Here is an 18,176-nt window from a genome sequence, read left to right as displayed (position 1 = left end):
AAAATTGTGGAATCATACTTTTAGAACACGATTTTGCTGTTAGTGAAATCAACATGATTACTAAGATTTAAATTATGAGATTCCTAATTTAAGATCAAAATGAGTATTTGAATAGATTATTCTTATAGCAATCATAACAACAATAGCATATTTTGTTCGCAGGTTGCTTTTAATCTTCGTAAATAACTCTCTTTAGATAATTGGCAGCATAATTTGATGTAAAGCAGCTATCATTTAAATTACTGAGGAATGCATATTGAAAACATGTTTCAATGTATTTTTAAAAAATAAAATAACAATTGACATCAAATTTTGATTTCAATATAATCTCAACAGCCGAGCTTTATTTCAATTTGCTCTCATTTTGTAAACCCGATTTTTCTCGGGAAGGGTTCGCCTCCGCATCTTTAGATGATGCTTGCGGAAATATTGTTAGAATGTCATAGCTTGGGTGACCATTTTTTTAAAGGTGGCAGTTTAATCATGTTATATTGTTAGATTCAATTGGTTTATGTATTATGTATTTTATTTTTTTACTTCTAGATTGCTTTGAGAATAGGTCGTATGTGCAAACGAGAGATTCTCTTTGATCACGCTCTCTTTCGCTAATATATCGGCTAGTTTTGCATGTTTTGCAACATTTCCACTTCAGCATGATAGACAAAGCTATTGTCTTTGGATATCTGCCGAGAAATTCGAAGTAAACTTATGTAAAGTTTTGTAATAATTGAAAGAGAGTAGATCCAAAGAGAGGCTCTCTTTTGCACATACGACCTATTTTCAAAGCACTCTAGACCTATGGTTTATCCATTATCCTGAAAATATTTACATTTTTAAACTTTTAATAGATGAAAATTAGTAGAAGCGGAATTATATAGCTTATGCATTTATTTGATGGAAAATCGGCTTTTAATGTTAACATTAAAATATACAGACATATACCCTTCATCCATAGAATAGACGATATATGGTCACCCTAGCCATAACGCACAGCGATTTGCAAGTAAACACGAAAGCCGGCATGCAGAATTGGATTTACGATGGCAGAGTTGCCATCTTTTCATTGATTTTTATACAAACACGACAAAGACAAACAAAACCAGGCCACTTACTTTCTCATGATGATTTCAGGTACGGAGTACCGTCTCCGGAGCAGTCCCGGTCCGGAGCCCATCACCGTGGCGTACGTTCCGGCACCCATCCTGTGGCGGCGTCCCTGGTCACAGTAGTAACTATCGCACGTGCTCGATAGGTCCCAGGTGGACGAGGATGAGTCCCGGCTGTCTTGGCTGGAAGAAAAACAGAGTGAATATGGCAATCAAAATTTCATTCACATTTGGATTTATTGTGGACTGCATTGAAATTATGATTTGCTCTGGCTGATGAGGTTCGTAGACGGGTTACCTGGTGCATTGAAATCCCAATCGTTTCCTGCTGGGAAACATATGTGAGTTTTGCGCAAAAAATCCCAAGTTATTTTAGATTGTGTATAAAGGAAAGACAATCCGTTAAACGAGTGTTGTGTTGGTATGCAGAGATTGCAAGCTCGTAAAACTTGGTTGAGAAACGGGAAGTGTGCAGCAGCATTTCATGCTAAAAATAAGTGCATGTCGGCAGTTGATGTACCCGCACGAGGTCAACGATGCTCTTTGGAATGTGCAAAGCAGATGACGGGAAATCAAATGACAGTGTATTGGGAGGCGTTGAAAAATTTAGTTTTCATACGATTTTTAGTTAACAATTGAATTGGAATGCATTTTTTGTTCGTTTCGTCTATTGCCTGGAAACGCCCCCCGCAACAAAAACTGTGTTCAAATTCCTTTATGTTGTCTTGATTTGACGAAGTGGGATGTAATTACCTGCTGTTCTCATGGGGCAATTTATTGTTCATAATGGTTTTACGAATCTTCAACAAACAAAGGACAGTGCAACGCTAGGGCAGATTAGAAGGATGATCCAGTTCTTAACTTTAAACGGCAATATGTTGAAGCTTTGGTTGCTGGCTTTTACGGGGTGGAATTATTATGGTACACTTGTGGTGATTTACAACTTTCGCTGTACGTTGAATTTATCTTTCATTGACACAATTTCCAAGCTGCGGTTCTGACTGACCTATTATCAATTATTATAAACTTGTATGAATATTTTGTTTTATTGAAACCTAAATCTATCAAGCCGTAAGCAAATAAAGGGGTCATACAAATAGTAGTTTATGCAACTAGTTGCAAAAAGATGATTTTTTCAGCACGAGTTGTACGTTTATCCAACGAGGCTTGCCGAGTTGGATAAATACTACGAGTGCTGAAAAAATCGAGTTTTGCAACGAGTTGCACACGCAATTTTTTGCAATGACGAAAAATGTGCTTCAGTATGGTAAAAATGTACCAAATTTTACAGTCCAATTCACTCCACATGATCATTCTTGCGAATAAATCATGTTGGTTCAGAGAACTATCAGATTCTAAGTTATCGTACTACATTGCATAGCTCTTCAAACCATGAAGCGATAAATGAACTTGCATTTGGAAAATTATGATGTCATGTCCATCAAAATATTTAATTATGACGCGACGAAGAGAATACACTATTTGAACACTTACCCAATCAAATTCAACAAAATGTAGTCATGTAACTACTGTTCTCATGTTGGTTTTTCATTATAGCACCCAAATGAGTGCTATAATGGATATTATGCAACCCATTTGAGTTGCACAATGGTCATTAAAGAACCCATTCGGTTGGTATGGAAAAGTAGGCCATTTTAGCATTCAAAGACGAACTGTAAACCAGGTATTATGATCAGGAATTGCAAAAAAATCTTATTTGTATCGAATCTGGATAAATCACACTTTTGATGTAAAAACAAATCAAAACATTTCTGAACTAAATTCTGTAGTTTGAAACAACATTTGAAAAAGTGAAAAAATATAGTAGGGTTCATAAAAAATATTTTAAGCTCTTTTTAGTGGAATGTATTCAACCGTCTAAGACGAATTTAGTACTCTCCATTTAATTCCACCAATTATTTCGATATCTTTGCAGATACGTATTTTGACCATAATCGTGGTGGAATTAAATAGAGAGTACTAAACTCGTCTTAGACGGTTGATAGTAGGGTTGGCAAAAATAAACCAAACAAAAGCCGAAGTGGCCTGTGTAATATGAAGGGTGTACGAAATCGGATTGCATCATTAGAAAATGTTTAACTAATATTATTAAACCTTGCCCATGTTCGTTTTATTTAATTTCAAAGTCATATCCATATTCCTGTGTTAGAAGTGCTGATAAGCCCTTGTGTTAGGTGCTCACAAAGCCCTTGTACAATTGGGTAGAATTTAGGATAAGACGGTAAAGGGTTATCAGTTTTGTAACGAACGACATTGCGAATGGGTGTCACTCTGAGATCAACACGCTAATGAATTGTCACACAATTTTAATATACACAGGATTTTATTTTTACACGATTTTTTTTCGCTCGTGTTTTTTATCGTGTGACTTCAATTTACCACCAAACTCTTCGCAATATTTTCTTGTTAAATATCTTGCATATGCACAGCCAAGATATTTAACAAAAAAATGGTTTTCGTACGGCCGAGTTGCCTTCGCAATATGTTTCAAAAAATCCAGGATAAATCAAAGAAAAATCACATGATAATTGATATGCGTTAAACATTTATGATGAGTGGAAAATTGAGAAAATATAAATCGTGTAAAAACAGAATCCAGTGTACAAAATATCACACTTTTCGAATCGCTCATGCTACGATGTGTCAGCTATAATATTTTTCTCGATGTACATACATTTAATCCTAGGATCTATCCTAGGCTACCTTAAGGCGACCTTACACCTCGGGAATTTGGTTCGCGGATTTTTTCCCCATGTATTTTTGCATATGCGATGTTTTCGGGATTTGGGCACGGAAAATCAAAATCCCGGCCCCATTTAAAATGCACGGGGATCAAAATCCGGCGAAAAAATTTCCCGATGTGTGAGGCTACCTTCAAAATCAGTTTATTAAAAAAACATTCGGCAGTATGGGTCCCTATCTGCATAATTCAGATGTATTTGGTTACAGCAATTCATATCTGACCTTATTCATTAATCATAATAATCATAATCGTTAATCATTGTCAAAAAATAATTTGATCGTTAATCATAATCATTAATCATTGTCAAAAATGAATAAATCATTAATCATAATCTTTAATCATAGAGTTGCATGATTTGATCATAACAAATTTAATCATTCATTGGACGCTTAATTCATTAACGCTCTGGTCCTGAATGAGTCACAGAAACTGACCTACAACATGTGTTGGCACGGCGCCCTACGTAGGAAGTAAAAATACTTCGTACCGATTTCCGAGTTTATGGGGCAAATGATATTTAAAGCCAGAATATAAATTTCTGTATGATTTTATCTGTCACTTTGTCATGAATGTCTATTATTCACAGTTTAGCGACTCTACGTCTACGTTGTCTACGTCTTTTTATTTATTTATTTGTTAGAGTGATTTTTAAATTATGAATAAAGTCCATCACTCTACGTCCTTCAACCCGTCTTCGCGCGACTATTCAAGCCTTGGTTAAGTCATTTTTGGGCTCTTAGTCATTCATAAGGTAAACATTGTAATTAAGTTTACTCACAGTAATCTCGTAGGATAATAGTATTCAAATTTAGATCATCAAAAAAGGAGCAGAGCATGAAAGTGCTTATCCTGTAACCCTGATCGATCCCTCTATATGCCAAACTTACTTTAAGATAAATATCGAGTTCAAGTGCATTTACTTATAAATATTTTAAGAAACTACTTTTTAAGATAATTACTAGCTGTATGTACCCGGCCTTATCCGGGATTGCCAGTTCGATTTCGCAGCTGTTCAGATTGCCAATTTGATTTCGCTAAAACCAGTTGATAAACGGGGTTATCGTGTTTTGTTGTTGATACTTCCTCAGTTGATAAGAAGATCTACTAAATATTGGTTATGGAACATCCAATGATTGAAAGAAGGTAGATATCACTTTCAAAAACATTAATTGTGGGAAATTGTCATATTCGGGGAAATGTCATATTCAGGGAATTGTCATATTCGGGGAATTGTCATATTCGGGGAATTGTCATATTCGGGGAATTGTCATATTCGGGGAAATGTCATATTCGTGGAAATGTCATATTCGTGGAAATGTCATATTCGGGGAATTGTCATATTCGGAGAATTGTCATATTCAGGGAAATGTCATATTCGGGAAATTGTCATATTCGGGGAAATGTCATATTCGGGGAAATGTCATATTCGGGGAAATGTCATATTCGGGGAAGTGTCATAATCGGGGAAATGTCATATTAGGGGAAGTGTCATATTCGGGGAAATGTCATATTCGGGGAAGTGTCATATTCGGGGGAATTGTCATATTCGGGGAATTGTCATATTCGGGGAATTGTCATATTCGGGGAAATGTCATATTCGGGGAAATGTCATATTCGGGGAAATGTCATATTCGGAGAAGTGTCATAATCGGGGAAATGTTATATTCGGGGAATTGTCATATTCGGGGAAATGTCATATTCGGGGAAATGTCATATTCGGGGAAGTGTCATAATCGGGGGAATGTCATATTAGGGGAAGTGTCATTTTCGGGGAAATGTCATATTCGGGGAAGTGTCATATTCGGGGGAATTGTCATATTCGGGGAATTGTCATATTCGGGGAAATGTCATATTCGGGGAAGTGTCATATTCGGGGAATTGTCATATTCGGGGAAATGTCATATTCGGGGAATTGTCATATTCGGGGAATTGTCAGATTCGGGGAAATGCCATATTCGAGGAAATGCCATATTCGGGAAAGTGTCATATTCGGGGAATTGTCATATTCGGGGAATTGTCATATTCGGGGAATTATCATATTCGGGGAAATGTCATATTCGGGGAATTGTCATATTCGGGGAATTGTCATATTCGGGGAAATGTCATATTCGGGGAAGTGTCATATTCGGGGAAATGTCATAATCGGGGAAATGTCATATTCGGGGAAATGTCATATTCGGGGAAATGTCATATTCGGGGAAATGTCATATTCGTGGAAATGCCATATTCGTGGAAATGTCATATTCGGGGAATTGTCATATTCGGAGAATTGTCATATTCAGGGAAATGTCATATTCGGGAAATTGTCATATTCGGGGAAATGTCATATTCGGGGAAATGTCATATTCGGGGAAATGTCATAATCGGGGAAATGTCATATTCGGGGAAGTGTCATAATCGGGGAAATGTCATATTCGGGGAAATGTCATATTCGGGGAAATGTCATATTCGGGGAAATGTCATATTCGGGGAATTGTCATATTCGGGGAATTGTCATATTCGGGGAATTGTCATATTCGGGGAAATGTCATATTCGGGGAAATGTCATATTCGGGGAATTGTCATATTCGGGGAAATGTCATATTCGGGGAATTGTCATATTCGGGGAATTGTCATATTCGGGGAATTGTCATATTCGGGGAAATGTCATATTCGAGGAAATGCCATATTCGAGGAAATGCCATATTCGGGAAAGTGTCGTATTCGGGGAATTGTCATATTCGGGGAAATGTCATATTCGGGGAATTATCATATTCGGGGAAATGTCATATTCGGGGAAATGTCATATTCGGGGAATTCTCGCTTAACTTTTCAAAAGGACCTAAGTAACATTTTTTTCATGATTTAATTTGAATAGCGCAATCAACAGAAAAACATGAAAGCTTTTGATTGCAGTACTCAAATTAATTCATGAAAAAAATGTTACTTAGGACCTTTTGAAAAATTAAGCGAGAATTGTCATATTCGGGGAATTGTCATATTCGGGGAAATGTCATATTCGGGGAAGTGTCATATTCGGGGAAATGTCATAATCGGGGAAATGTCATATTCGGGGAATTGTCATATTCGGGAAAGTGTCATATTCGGGGAATTGTCATATTCAGGGAATTGTCATATTCGGGGAATTGTCATATTCGGGGAAATGTCATATTCGGGGAAATGTCATATTCGGGGAATTGTCATATTCGGGGAATTGTCGTATTCGGGTAATTGTCATATTCGGGGAAATGTCATATTCGGGGAAATGTCATATTCGGGGAAATGTCATGTTCGGGGAAATGTCATATTCGGGGAAGTGTCATATTCGGGGAAATGTCATATTCGGGGAAATGTCATATTCGGGGAAATGTCATATTCGGGGAAATGTCATATTCGGGGAAATGTCATATTCGGGGAAATGTCATATTCGGGGAAATGTCATATTCGGGGAATTGTCATATTCGGGGAATTGTCATATTCGGGGAAATGTCATATTCGGGGAATTGTCATATTCGGGGAATTGTCATATTCGGGGAAATGTCATATTCGAGGAAATGTCATATTCGGGGAATTGTCATATTCGGGGAATTGTCATATTCGGGGAAATGTCATATTCGGGGAAATGTCATATTCGGGGAAATGTCATATTCGGGGAAATGTCATATTCGGGGAAATGTCATATTCGGGAAATGTCATATTCGGGGAAATGTCATATTTGGGAAGTGTCATATTCGTGGAAATGTCATATTCGGGGAATTGTCATATTCGGAGAATTGTCATATTCAGGGAAATGTCATATTCGGAAATTGTCATATTCGGGGAAAATGTCATATTCGGGAAATGTCATATTCGGGAAATGTCATAATCGGGGAAATGTCATATTCGGAGAAGTGTCATATTCGGGAAATGTCATATTCGGGAAGTGTCATATTCGGGGAAATGTCATATTCGGGAAAAGTCATATTCGGGGAATTGTCATATTCGAGGAAATGTCATATTCCAGAAAATGTCATATTCGGAAAATGGTCATATTCGGGGAAATGTCATATTCGGGAATTGTCATATTTGGGGGATTTGTCATATTCGGAGTAATGTCATATTCGGGGAAATGTCATATTCGGGGAAGTGTCATATTCGGGAAATTGTCATATTCGGGGAAATGTCATATTCGGGGAAGTGTCATATTCGGGAAATTGTCATATTCGGGGAAATGTCATATTCGGGGAAATGTCATATTCGGGGAAGTGTCATATTCGGGGAAATGTCATATTCGGGGAAATGTCATATTCGGGGAAATGTCATATTCGGGGAAGTGTCATATTCGGGAAATTGTCATATTCGGGGAAATGTCATATTCGGGGAAATGTCATATTCGGGGAAGTGTCATATTTGGGGAAATGTCATAATCGGGGAAATGTTATATTCGGGGAAATGTATCAGTGAGTATCGAGTTTGTGGTGACGAAATCGAGGTGGTCGTAAACTTCGTGTACTTGGGCTCACTGGTGACTGTCGAAAATGATATTAGCAGAGAAATTCGGAGACGCATCCGATAGAATAGAATTCGCCGTTGTACCAAACTGACTATCTACAAAACGCTCATCAAATCGGTAGTCATCTATGGACACGAGAATGGGCCGATGCTTGGAGGACCAACGCGCATTTGGAGTTTTTGAAAGAAAAGTGCTGCGCACCATCTATGGTGGGGTGCAGATGGCAGACAGTACGTGAAGAAGGCGAATGAACCACGAGATTCATCAGCTGTTGGGAGAACTCACCTCGTTCTCACCGCAAAAAGCTGACGATTGCCGGGTGGGCCGGGCACGTAGCCAGAATGTCAGATAGTGATCCGATAGATGGTTCTCGACAACGATCCGACGGGCACAAGAAGGCGAGGTGCGCTGTTAGCAAAATGCATGATCAGGTGAAGTACACAATTTCTCGAGCCACCCCTTCATCGAATTTGTCAAACCTACAACAATACAACTGAGCTTCTATTTTTTCTGTCAATGGGTATAAGTTGTAAGGGATCAAGACTTAGTGTCTTCTTTTCCAGTTAAGATTTCAAAATCTAAATATCCTTGTGAAGGAGTGTTGGCATATCATTTACTACAAGGATTTTTTCTCCCTACCTGTACATTTATCTTTTGAACCTGGTTACGATTTTTTTCTCTCCCCACAATTAATGTTTCTGTACGCTCATTTCACGACGTATGACTGTTTTTGGTGGTAAATGATTATTACATTATACCTTGCTCATTTTAGAGACTAGAACTAATGAATTAGTACCAACGGCTAGCATTCTTTCTAGGCTTTGCACCACAGGCAATTAAACTCGATTCGGTTCTGTTTGCGCTGCGCACGAACCGAAACAAGAAAATCTCATGTAAATGCTGACCGCACCGACGGCTCGACTCGCACGCAGCAGCAAACAAACAGTTTGCCTCATCGACAAAAAAATGTCACAATGAGGCGTACATTTTTTTTGGAAAACTGTTTCGGTTTGTGCGGTGCGTGAAATTTTACCGGATAAAATGTAAACATTCGCATAATCACAGTGTTTTGCTGTACATTTCCCAACACTGGTATTTATCATATCTTTATTTTCGGCTCTAGACCGGTTCATCTCTAATGGTTATGGTTGAGGCCCTCAACTTGAGGGTCAACATTTCGATTCCTAGCTATTTGACTGTGGCCATGTTTGCATCCCAGCTTAAAATGACCCAAGTTTTCAATCAATGATTGTTAATTGTATGCATATCGAATGAAAAGGTACGTTACAGATGAAAATAATTATAAAGACACTTTTATATGATTAAAATAAAAATTTACAGAAATTTTTCACAGGAAATTAGGAAATTGCTAATAAAGAAATTAGGGTATGAGTAATAAATAAATATACAATTTCAACAAATAATGCAAAACTTCCATAAACAATTTAAACAATTCCACAAAATAAAAATTATGACTTTTAAAAGCAAAAATTGCAAGTATAAAAAAAAACAAAATTTCCATAAATAAATCAATATTGGCAATAGCCAATATACAAATTTTTCCACAAAAAAATATAAAATTTCCACGAAAAAATGTCCACCTCTGGCTCCGCAAGTGAGTATGATCTTTCTTATGTTATCTTCATTCTTTGATTATTACACATTAAATTTTTCGGAACGGTGTAGGGGAACGGTTCGCCACTTCATCTCATAGCTCCTATTTCCATCCCATCAAAAACCAAGCAATGGAAAGGAATTTGGTTTGTTTATTATTTTTGTGATTTTTTTCAGCAGTGAGCACGCATGTTGACAAAAAGAAGCGACGAATTTGGTGCCGTATTTCTTTGTTTAGCGATGAGATGGATATATGTACAGTGAGATGGAGATCGGAACATTTCCCCTACTTTGTTTGTTTACCGTACATCAACTCGCGGGACTCCCCAAACAGTGAACTATCTTGGTGAAACGTCTTCTACGCTGATCGAGTCAGCAAGTCTATTCTCATCGTTCTTTCAAAGCGTGTTAAGTAATAACTCACCACCTTTGGTTGAAGCGTTCCTGAACGGACTGCAGACCTACGATCTTAACCTAGCATCAACAACTTTCACGGAATTAGATGTCCGGAAGAAACTTCGTGATGTAGACGGCTCCAAAGGACCAGGTGAAGATGGCCTCTCACCATTATTCATCAAAGAGTGCTCCGATTCACTTGCTCTAACGGCTGCGCTGCTTTTCAATCGCTCAATCGTAGAGAAAACCTTCCATTCGACTTGGAAAAGATCTTCAATAACTCCCATTCATAAATCCGGAAATGTGCACGACGTTCAGAACTATAGGGGAATCTCTATTCTCAGCTGCCTCGCCAAAGTTTTCGAAAGTATGATGCTGGATTTTATTTACCCAGCAGTTCAACACATCATAGTTACCGAACAACATGGATTTATTAAGAAACGGTCGACTACTACAAATCTTATGAGTTATGTGTCTATGCTAATCGATAGTATAGAAAAGCGACAACAAATCGATTCTGTGTATGTGGACTTTTCGAAGGCTTTCCATCGAGTTCCTCATCAACTTGCGGTGGAGAAACTCAGAAGAATCGACTTCCCTGACTGCTTAGCCACTTGGATCGCTTCATACCTCGACAATCGTTATGCATCTGTGAAACTCGGGACAGTCGGATCGCTTCCTTTCCGTATTACGTCTGGAGTGCCGCAAGGAAGCACCCTTGGGCCCCTACTTTTTGTGCTTTTTGTTTATGAACGATTTATGCAGCGAATTTCAAAATTAATGTATGCCGACGACCTGAAAATGTTTCGAGCCGTAACGCCGCTGGTGGATTGTTGCCCGTTGCAAGCCGATGTTGATAAGCTTTCAGACTGGTGTGACAGAAATGGAATGAATGTAAACAAATGTAACATTATCACGTTCACACGTCTGCGCTCTCCAATAATTTTCGAATACACTATGCACGACCTAACTTTGAATCGAGTCTCGCTCGTCGAAGATCTAGGTGTTTCACTGGACAGTAAACTTCGTTTTAGTGAGCACATCTCAACCACAACAGCTAAAGCTTTTGCCATATTGGGACTTATGAAGCGCAACACCCGAGATTTCAGCTATATTTACTGCTTCAGGACGTTGTATACATCGCTGGTTCGCAGTATTCTGGAGTATGGCGTAATTGTATGGGCACCGTATCAAGCAACGCAAATAGCGAGAATCGAACATGTTCAGAAAGCTTTCATCAGATTTGCGCTACGAAGGCTTCCCTGGCGTAATAGACGTGAGCTGCCTCCATATGAGCACCGCTGTGAACTCGTGAGTCTTCCTACATTGAGGAGTAGGAGCATGCTTCTTCAGAGGCTCTTCGTATTCGACCTTCTGCAGAACAACATCGACTGTCCTTATCTCTTGGCGAAACTCCGTTTTAATGCCCCCGAAAGAACAGTAAGGAGAGCAGACTTTTTCCGACATTTGTATGATTTTAATTTAAGTAAACGGATGTTCAAGTCGCGTATTAGTTCTTAAGCTTTTAGACATAGAAGACTGTAAATAAATAAATAAAAAAAAAGTATCGCTCTAATACATGATTTTTATTTTTTTTTGCTCTAACTATTTATGCAAATTTCACTATATTGAAATACAAATAAGTTACGATTGCGTGAGGATGCGCGAAATGTTTTTCATAGAGCTTATCAAAGGCACTCCAATCTTTCAAACGCTGTCAATTTTGTTGCTTGGGCGGGTTTGGAACCCAATCAAAAGTTTTATTTTGTAAAACATGTTATTCTAAAAAAGGTAGAGAAAGCTAGAAATTATTATCATGATTATGGATCAGTTAAAAATGGTTTTAGATTGAATCATGCTTAAAAACGTTTTACATACCCTCATTATTGATACCTATACTGATTTTCATTTTAAAAATCATAAAAACCAAGAAAAACACGATTATATATGAACATTTTTGCCTTTCTCGTACAACAAAGTTGTACCGAAAGGCTATCATTTCACTACGAAAACGAACTTTTTATAGAAGCCTCGGAGACCCATAGTGTTATATACCAATCAACTCAGCTCGACGAGCTGAACAAATGTCTGTCTGTCCGTGTGTATGTGTGTGTGTATGTGTGTGTATGTGTGTGCACGCGAAACATGCAAAAACATTAGCCAATTTTTTCATGCACATTTGCGATAAAACTAGCATTGCCTACAAATTAACAATATTGATTAAAAAATCCCATGGCAAATTAGTATTACTATTTGAGAGTACAAAAACAAAAACCCAGATTAATCCACCTAGCGTTGGTGGTGCCTTTCTCGCATTTAGTTAAAACACCAACCTTATATGGGGTTTATATGGTCCGATGTACCATTTTCTTCATAACTTTTAAACGCAATGACCGATCGTTATAAAATTCAATAGTGATCAACAAGGTTTTGTCCCCTGTCGAATGAAACTTGTTGCGAGAAAATCGGTTAAGGATTACTATACGAAAAGTTGTCTAATGTTTTTTATAGCTTTTGTGCATACACATACGCACACACATTCACACATACATACACACGGACAGACAGACAAACAAACTCGTCGAGCTGAGTCGATTGGTATATGATACTATGGGTCTCAGAGGCTTCTATAAAAAGTTCGTTTTCGAAGTGAAATGATAGCCTTTCGGTACAACTTAGTTGTACGAGAAAGGCAAAAATAAAAAAATAAAATTCTGAAACATTTGTTTTGAACTTTTGGCCAGGGTTTGGGCTGAAATACTCCTCAGTGCGACGTCTGGTCACATTATGTAATACCAAAAGAGGTTCTAATTTGCGTTAAAAAACTGTTTATTTAATCTACAGATTCTCATAAGTATCAGTAGTGATGCTTCGAGTTCATAAAAATGCAAAACTCGTGATACCTCTCGCACAGATTTCAAAAGTTCCACCAAGAATCGCGTTTCATGTTATTACATGTGTAACGTTAGCCACTCGAAAGCATCAATAATAATCTAACAAACTATGTCGTTGTCAACAAAATCCAAAACTTGTGTTACCGCTCCGTCGATATCAAAAGATTCGGTATCAACCGCGGAAACAAAACTCTGCTAGATAACCCATTACTGATCCGCAGAATCATTAAAACAGATGAAAAAACGCAAGTTTGTACATACATTTAAAAATCATTCATATCTGCTTTACGCGCGCGAGACTCAAACTTTTGTAGATTACTCAAAAAAAAAAGTCAAATTACAATTACGTCAATAAATATAAAATCCAACATCATCATTGAGGCGAACAAAATTGTTTTTTCAATAATTAAAAAAAACACAATTCGGGACTGATTTGCGATTTGGGCGTAACTTATTTTGTAAACAAACATTGGAAGGCAAATTTCTCCTTAAACAAGCATTTCCCGGGAAAACCACGATATGTATCCGAGAGAATGAGGTTTCCTCTATCAGGGCCCTGTAGCATAATCAGACTAATAATATTAGCTACAAGTTACAAGTCAACAAATTACAAGTACTTGTAATTTGCGTCGCATAATAATGTTTTGCCAACTAATAATATTAGTACTTGTATTATAGACTAACGCAAAATGAACTCCCCCAAGAAATTATGACGTTTGAGCGGGTCGCATAATGAACGCAAAATGAACTTTTGTTCGAGAAGACGACCCGCTCAAATGTCAAAATCCATCAGGTGAGTGAATTTGATGAACTCCTGCACAGGTCTATTAGTAAGATTGAATTTACAAGTCTGTTAGGTTCATTTACCTGTCAAAATCCATCCGACAGTTCACTGTCAAAGCGGAGGTAAACGATTTGTTTACGTTTGTTTGGCAAATTTGTGAATAGAAAAAATATTTCTATTTTACTGCGATAGGTATGCACGGAACACGAATTATTATCTCTGTATATTTATTGATTCCGCGGTTTAAGCCGGCTTCGTAGTATTGGCATTTTTAACCAAGCCAATGTAGTGCACACATGGTCTTTGGGATTGACTTAAGTTTTAATTAAGGCGATTTGTAAGTTACGCGAACGTATCCTCTATGATAAATCATATTCCGCTAGACTTGTTTGTTGTGTGTTTTTGAAGCGGGTTTAATTTACGTGTATTGTGAGACTTATGCGGGTTTGGATTTTGCTACTAATTCGATTATGAAATTTGCACGATTTCTTTTTAGTTCAAAATAATAACTGATGAGAAAATCGCAATAAATTCTACTCAGAATTTAGGTCGTTTTTCCTTTCTTCTCATGATTGTTGTCAAAAATAAAGCAATATGCATGGTCTTAAACGAGATTGTTTAGTACAATCATACAATAATACAAATTTCAGTAAATTAATATATTCTCAATTTTGAGATGAATAAAGTCAACTTTGGGTAAACTAAACTCAGCTTTGGTTAATATGTTTTAAGTGGATTGAGTTAAACTACTAAGTGTTAGGAAACTCATTTTACTTAAAATTGGGTTATTGGTCCAACGTACGGATTATAGCTAAAACAACCCACTTTTGAGTAGGTTTCTGTGTACTGCATAATTGCTAATGATCTTTATCGCTCCACCATTTGAATACTTAATGTCAGCACTTAAAATACTTCTACTATATCCAACGTCATTTGAAAATTTTCATAATTCTCATTGTTATATGGGAACGAGAAATTTATTCTTAGTGTAAAGTATTTCATTATATGATAATTTGAAGCAACTAGAATAATAGTTTATTTCTCTGTTAAGACAGTTAAACGATGCATAATTACTTTGCAAAGGTGAAATAATGAAATAAAAGCTACTTTTAAATTGAATTACAGCACCATTCATACTTGTAAAAGAAACTAAAAGCCAACACTAATAATTTCTACTTGTATTTTCTTTATGCAACAGTTACTTGTAAATTCCACTAATATTATTAGTGTGGTTTACTTGTAATATTATTCTTTTAAATTCATACTTGTAGATTCATTATGCAACAGAAAAATACAAGTTACAAGCTATTCTACTAATATTATTAGTAAAATGTCGATTATGCTACAGGCCCCAGGTAAGGAAATTAGTTTTGGAGAAAAGCACTTGCATTCTTCGGAATTTATGAAGCAATGTTTGTTTACAAAATAAGTTACGCCCAAATCGCAAATTGGTTCCGAATTGTCCAAACAAAATATCTGTAGGTCAAACTTCATCAAAGTAATAATATAATATAGTAGTATAAAACAAAAGTATAAATATTACACAGAAAACGTAAAGAAGCTTTTTTGAAAAGTCGTGAAAAAATGGTTTTCAACTAGTGCCTGGGCAAAACTAGGGATCCTATATTAAGAGATGTGCGAATACTTTTCCAGACGATTTAGCAACGCTGTTACTTTCGTAAACAAACGCTGCCAGCACTTGCCGCAGTAAAAAATGTTTAGGCTTGCACATGACTTTACATTCGAAGACACTTTTTGATTATTTTGTCTATCCTCTAGCAGTTAATTTTCCCTAAAACTAAAGAGAAATACGAATGAACACGATATAAGGCATCAACTAGACTTCTTTTACTTACGAAAGCAAAACAAATTGTTTATTCGATAAAACTTTTCATAAAATCTCTTTCACCAAAATTGCAATACCTTTCGATCTGCAACAATAACAATGTTCATTTGGCTCAGATTTTGACAGTTCTCAATGCTCGATTGGCTCAAGATGGCCGGTTTCGCATATCTCTGAATGTAGGATCCCTAGGCAAAACACCCTACCTTAACCAAAGACGTTTCGTGGGGAATTGAAATCCGTACACTTAAACACCTCAGTGTGCGCAAAAGGCTCTAGAAAATAGGGAAAATAGGCAACTAATGCAAATGAAATAATTAACGTTGATACATGACCACGAAAAATATGATAAAATAATTAATTAAATCAACACCTCCTGAACCGAAATCCGTCCACCGTGAACGGATTTGGAATCAAAGGATCAAAATCCGTACAGCTATGTTTTAACTAGTAAATAGTTAAAAGCGTACCTTGAGAAGCGATGCCTTTGATTTGTATTCCGCTCAGCTTACTTTATTTATCGCAAATTGCAATTATAACACACTTACTTTTGATAGCTTTTGATGCAATCATGTTCTACACGCTTAAGGTCACTCCTGACGGAATCCAAGATTAAACGTGCTCGCGTTTTCGGGGGCACACCACTCGATACGGAAGCAACGCACAACTGTCATTTTTATTATTTCACGCATGCTGCGACGCAGCAAAGCTAAATCAACAAAAATGACAGTTGTGCGCCGCCTCTGAATCGAGTGGTGTGCCCCCGAAAACGCGAGCACTTTTAATCTTGGATTCCGTCAGGAGTGACCTTAAGAATGGCGCCAGAAACGTTTGGTAGGTGGCGATTTGTTTTCAATTTATGTTGTTTTTATTTCAAAGCCTACTTTCCATCTTAATGGCTTAAAAACTTACTATCAAGTATATAAACAGTATAGGATAAATATTTTTTTTGCAATTCGTGATCATAATACCTGGTATACAGTTCGTCTTTGAGGGATAAAACAGCCTACTTTTCCATACCAACCAAATGGGTGCTTTAATGACCATTCTTCTTCTTCTTCTTCTTCTTATTGGCATTACATCCCCACACTGGGACAGAGCCGCCTCGCTGCTTAGTGTTCATTAAGCACTTCCACAGTTATTAACTGCGAGGTTTCTAAGCCAGGTTACCATTTTTGCATTCGGTTATCATGAGGCTAACACGATGATACTTTTATGCCCAGGGAAGTCGAGACAATTTCCAATCCGAAAATTGCCTAGACCGGCACCGGGAATCGAACCCAGCCACCCTCAGCATGGTCTTGCTTATTTAATGACCATTATGCAACTCAAATGGGTTGCATAAAATCCATTATAGCACTCATTCGGGTGCTATAATGTAAAACCAACATCAGAACAGTAGTTACATGACTACATTTTGCTGAATTAGCTTTAGTAAGTGTTCAAATAGTGTATTCTCTGCGTCACGTAATGAATGAAATAGTTTAATGGACATGGCATCAAAGTTTTCCAAATGAAGTTCATCTATCGCTTCATGGTTTGAAAAGCTATGCAATGTGGTACGATAACATGGAATCTGATAGTTCTCTGTAGCAACGTGATTTATTCGCTAGAATTATCATATGGAGTGAATTGGACTGTAAAATTTGGTACTGATTTAACATACTGAAGCCCATTTTTCGTCATTGCAAAAAATAGCGTGTGTCACTCGCTGCTAAACTCGATTTTTTCAGCACTCGTAGTACTTATCCAACTCGGCAAGCCTCGTTAGATAAACGTACAAGTCGTGCTGAAAAAATCATCTTTTTGCAACTAGTTACACAAACTATTATTTAATAACTACTTTAAATCCCCTTTAATTTATTGATATCTTTCGAGGTGGATGGATTTCGGAGCTGTACGGATTTCGGTTCATTGGGGTTTCACACTGACCGGTGAAACATATTTTCGAAAAACCGTTACATTTTTGAACGTGCAAGTAATTTTATATCACACTGAGAAAAGTTATGTTTTTGCCCAACTGAGTGCTCCTGTGCAAGTTTTGCGGGCAGTATAGCAGCGTCGCTCTTCAACTTTTTGAGTTTTTCTATTATTTCCATTATGTAATACAAAAATACTTTCACATACACATAGTATAATGGTCTTACAAATATTTAAGGGTACCAACTGATTTTTAACCTAAGTTGGTTATAGTTTGCTAGAAATCAAAGCGGGCGCTTTGGCCAGAGGCCGTCTTACTCAGAGGGGCAAGCCAGAGTAAACGTGACGTGCGAGGCGACGCGACAGTGCAATTTGACAGCCTGT

General features: G+C 37.3%; 1 protein-coding gene across 9 annotated transcripts in view; it reads right to left on the bottom strand.

Moving 5' to 3' along the window:
- The window catches only part of LOC134221206 (uncharacterized), a 275,521-nt gene that overhangs the window by 60,491 nt on the left and 196,854 nt on the right, over positions 1-18,176 (bottom strand). For all 9 annotated transcript variants that reach the window (XM_062700395.1, XM_062700398.1, XM_062700399.1 and 6 more), the window contains one exon: positions 1,113-1,289. In XM_062700395.1, the coding sequence (XP_062556379.1) occupies positions 1,113-1,289 (177 nt within the window). The remainder of the gene's footprint in view (positions 1-1,112; positions 1,290-18,176) is intronic.

The sequence above is a fragment of the Armigeres subalbatus genome, chromosome 3 (assembly GCF_024139115.2).
Source record: "Armigeres subalbatus isolate Guangzhou_Male chromosome 3, GZ_Asu_2, whole genome shotgun sequence".
Taxonomy (NCBI): Eukaryota; Metazoa; Arthropoda; class Insecta; order Diptera; family Culicidae; genus Armigeres; species Armigeres subalbatus.
This window is presented reverse-complemented; position numbering and strand designations above follow the sequence as displayed.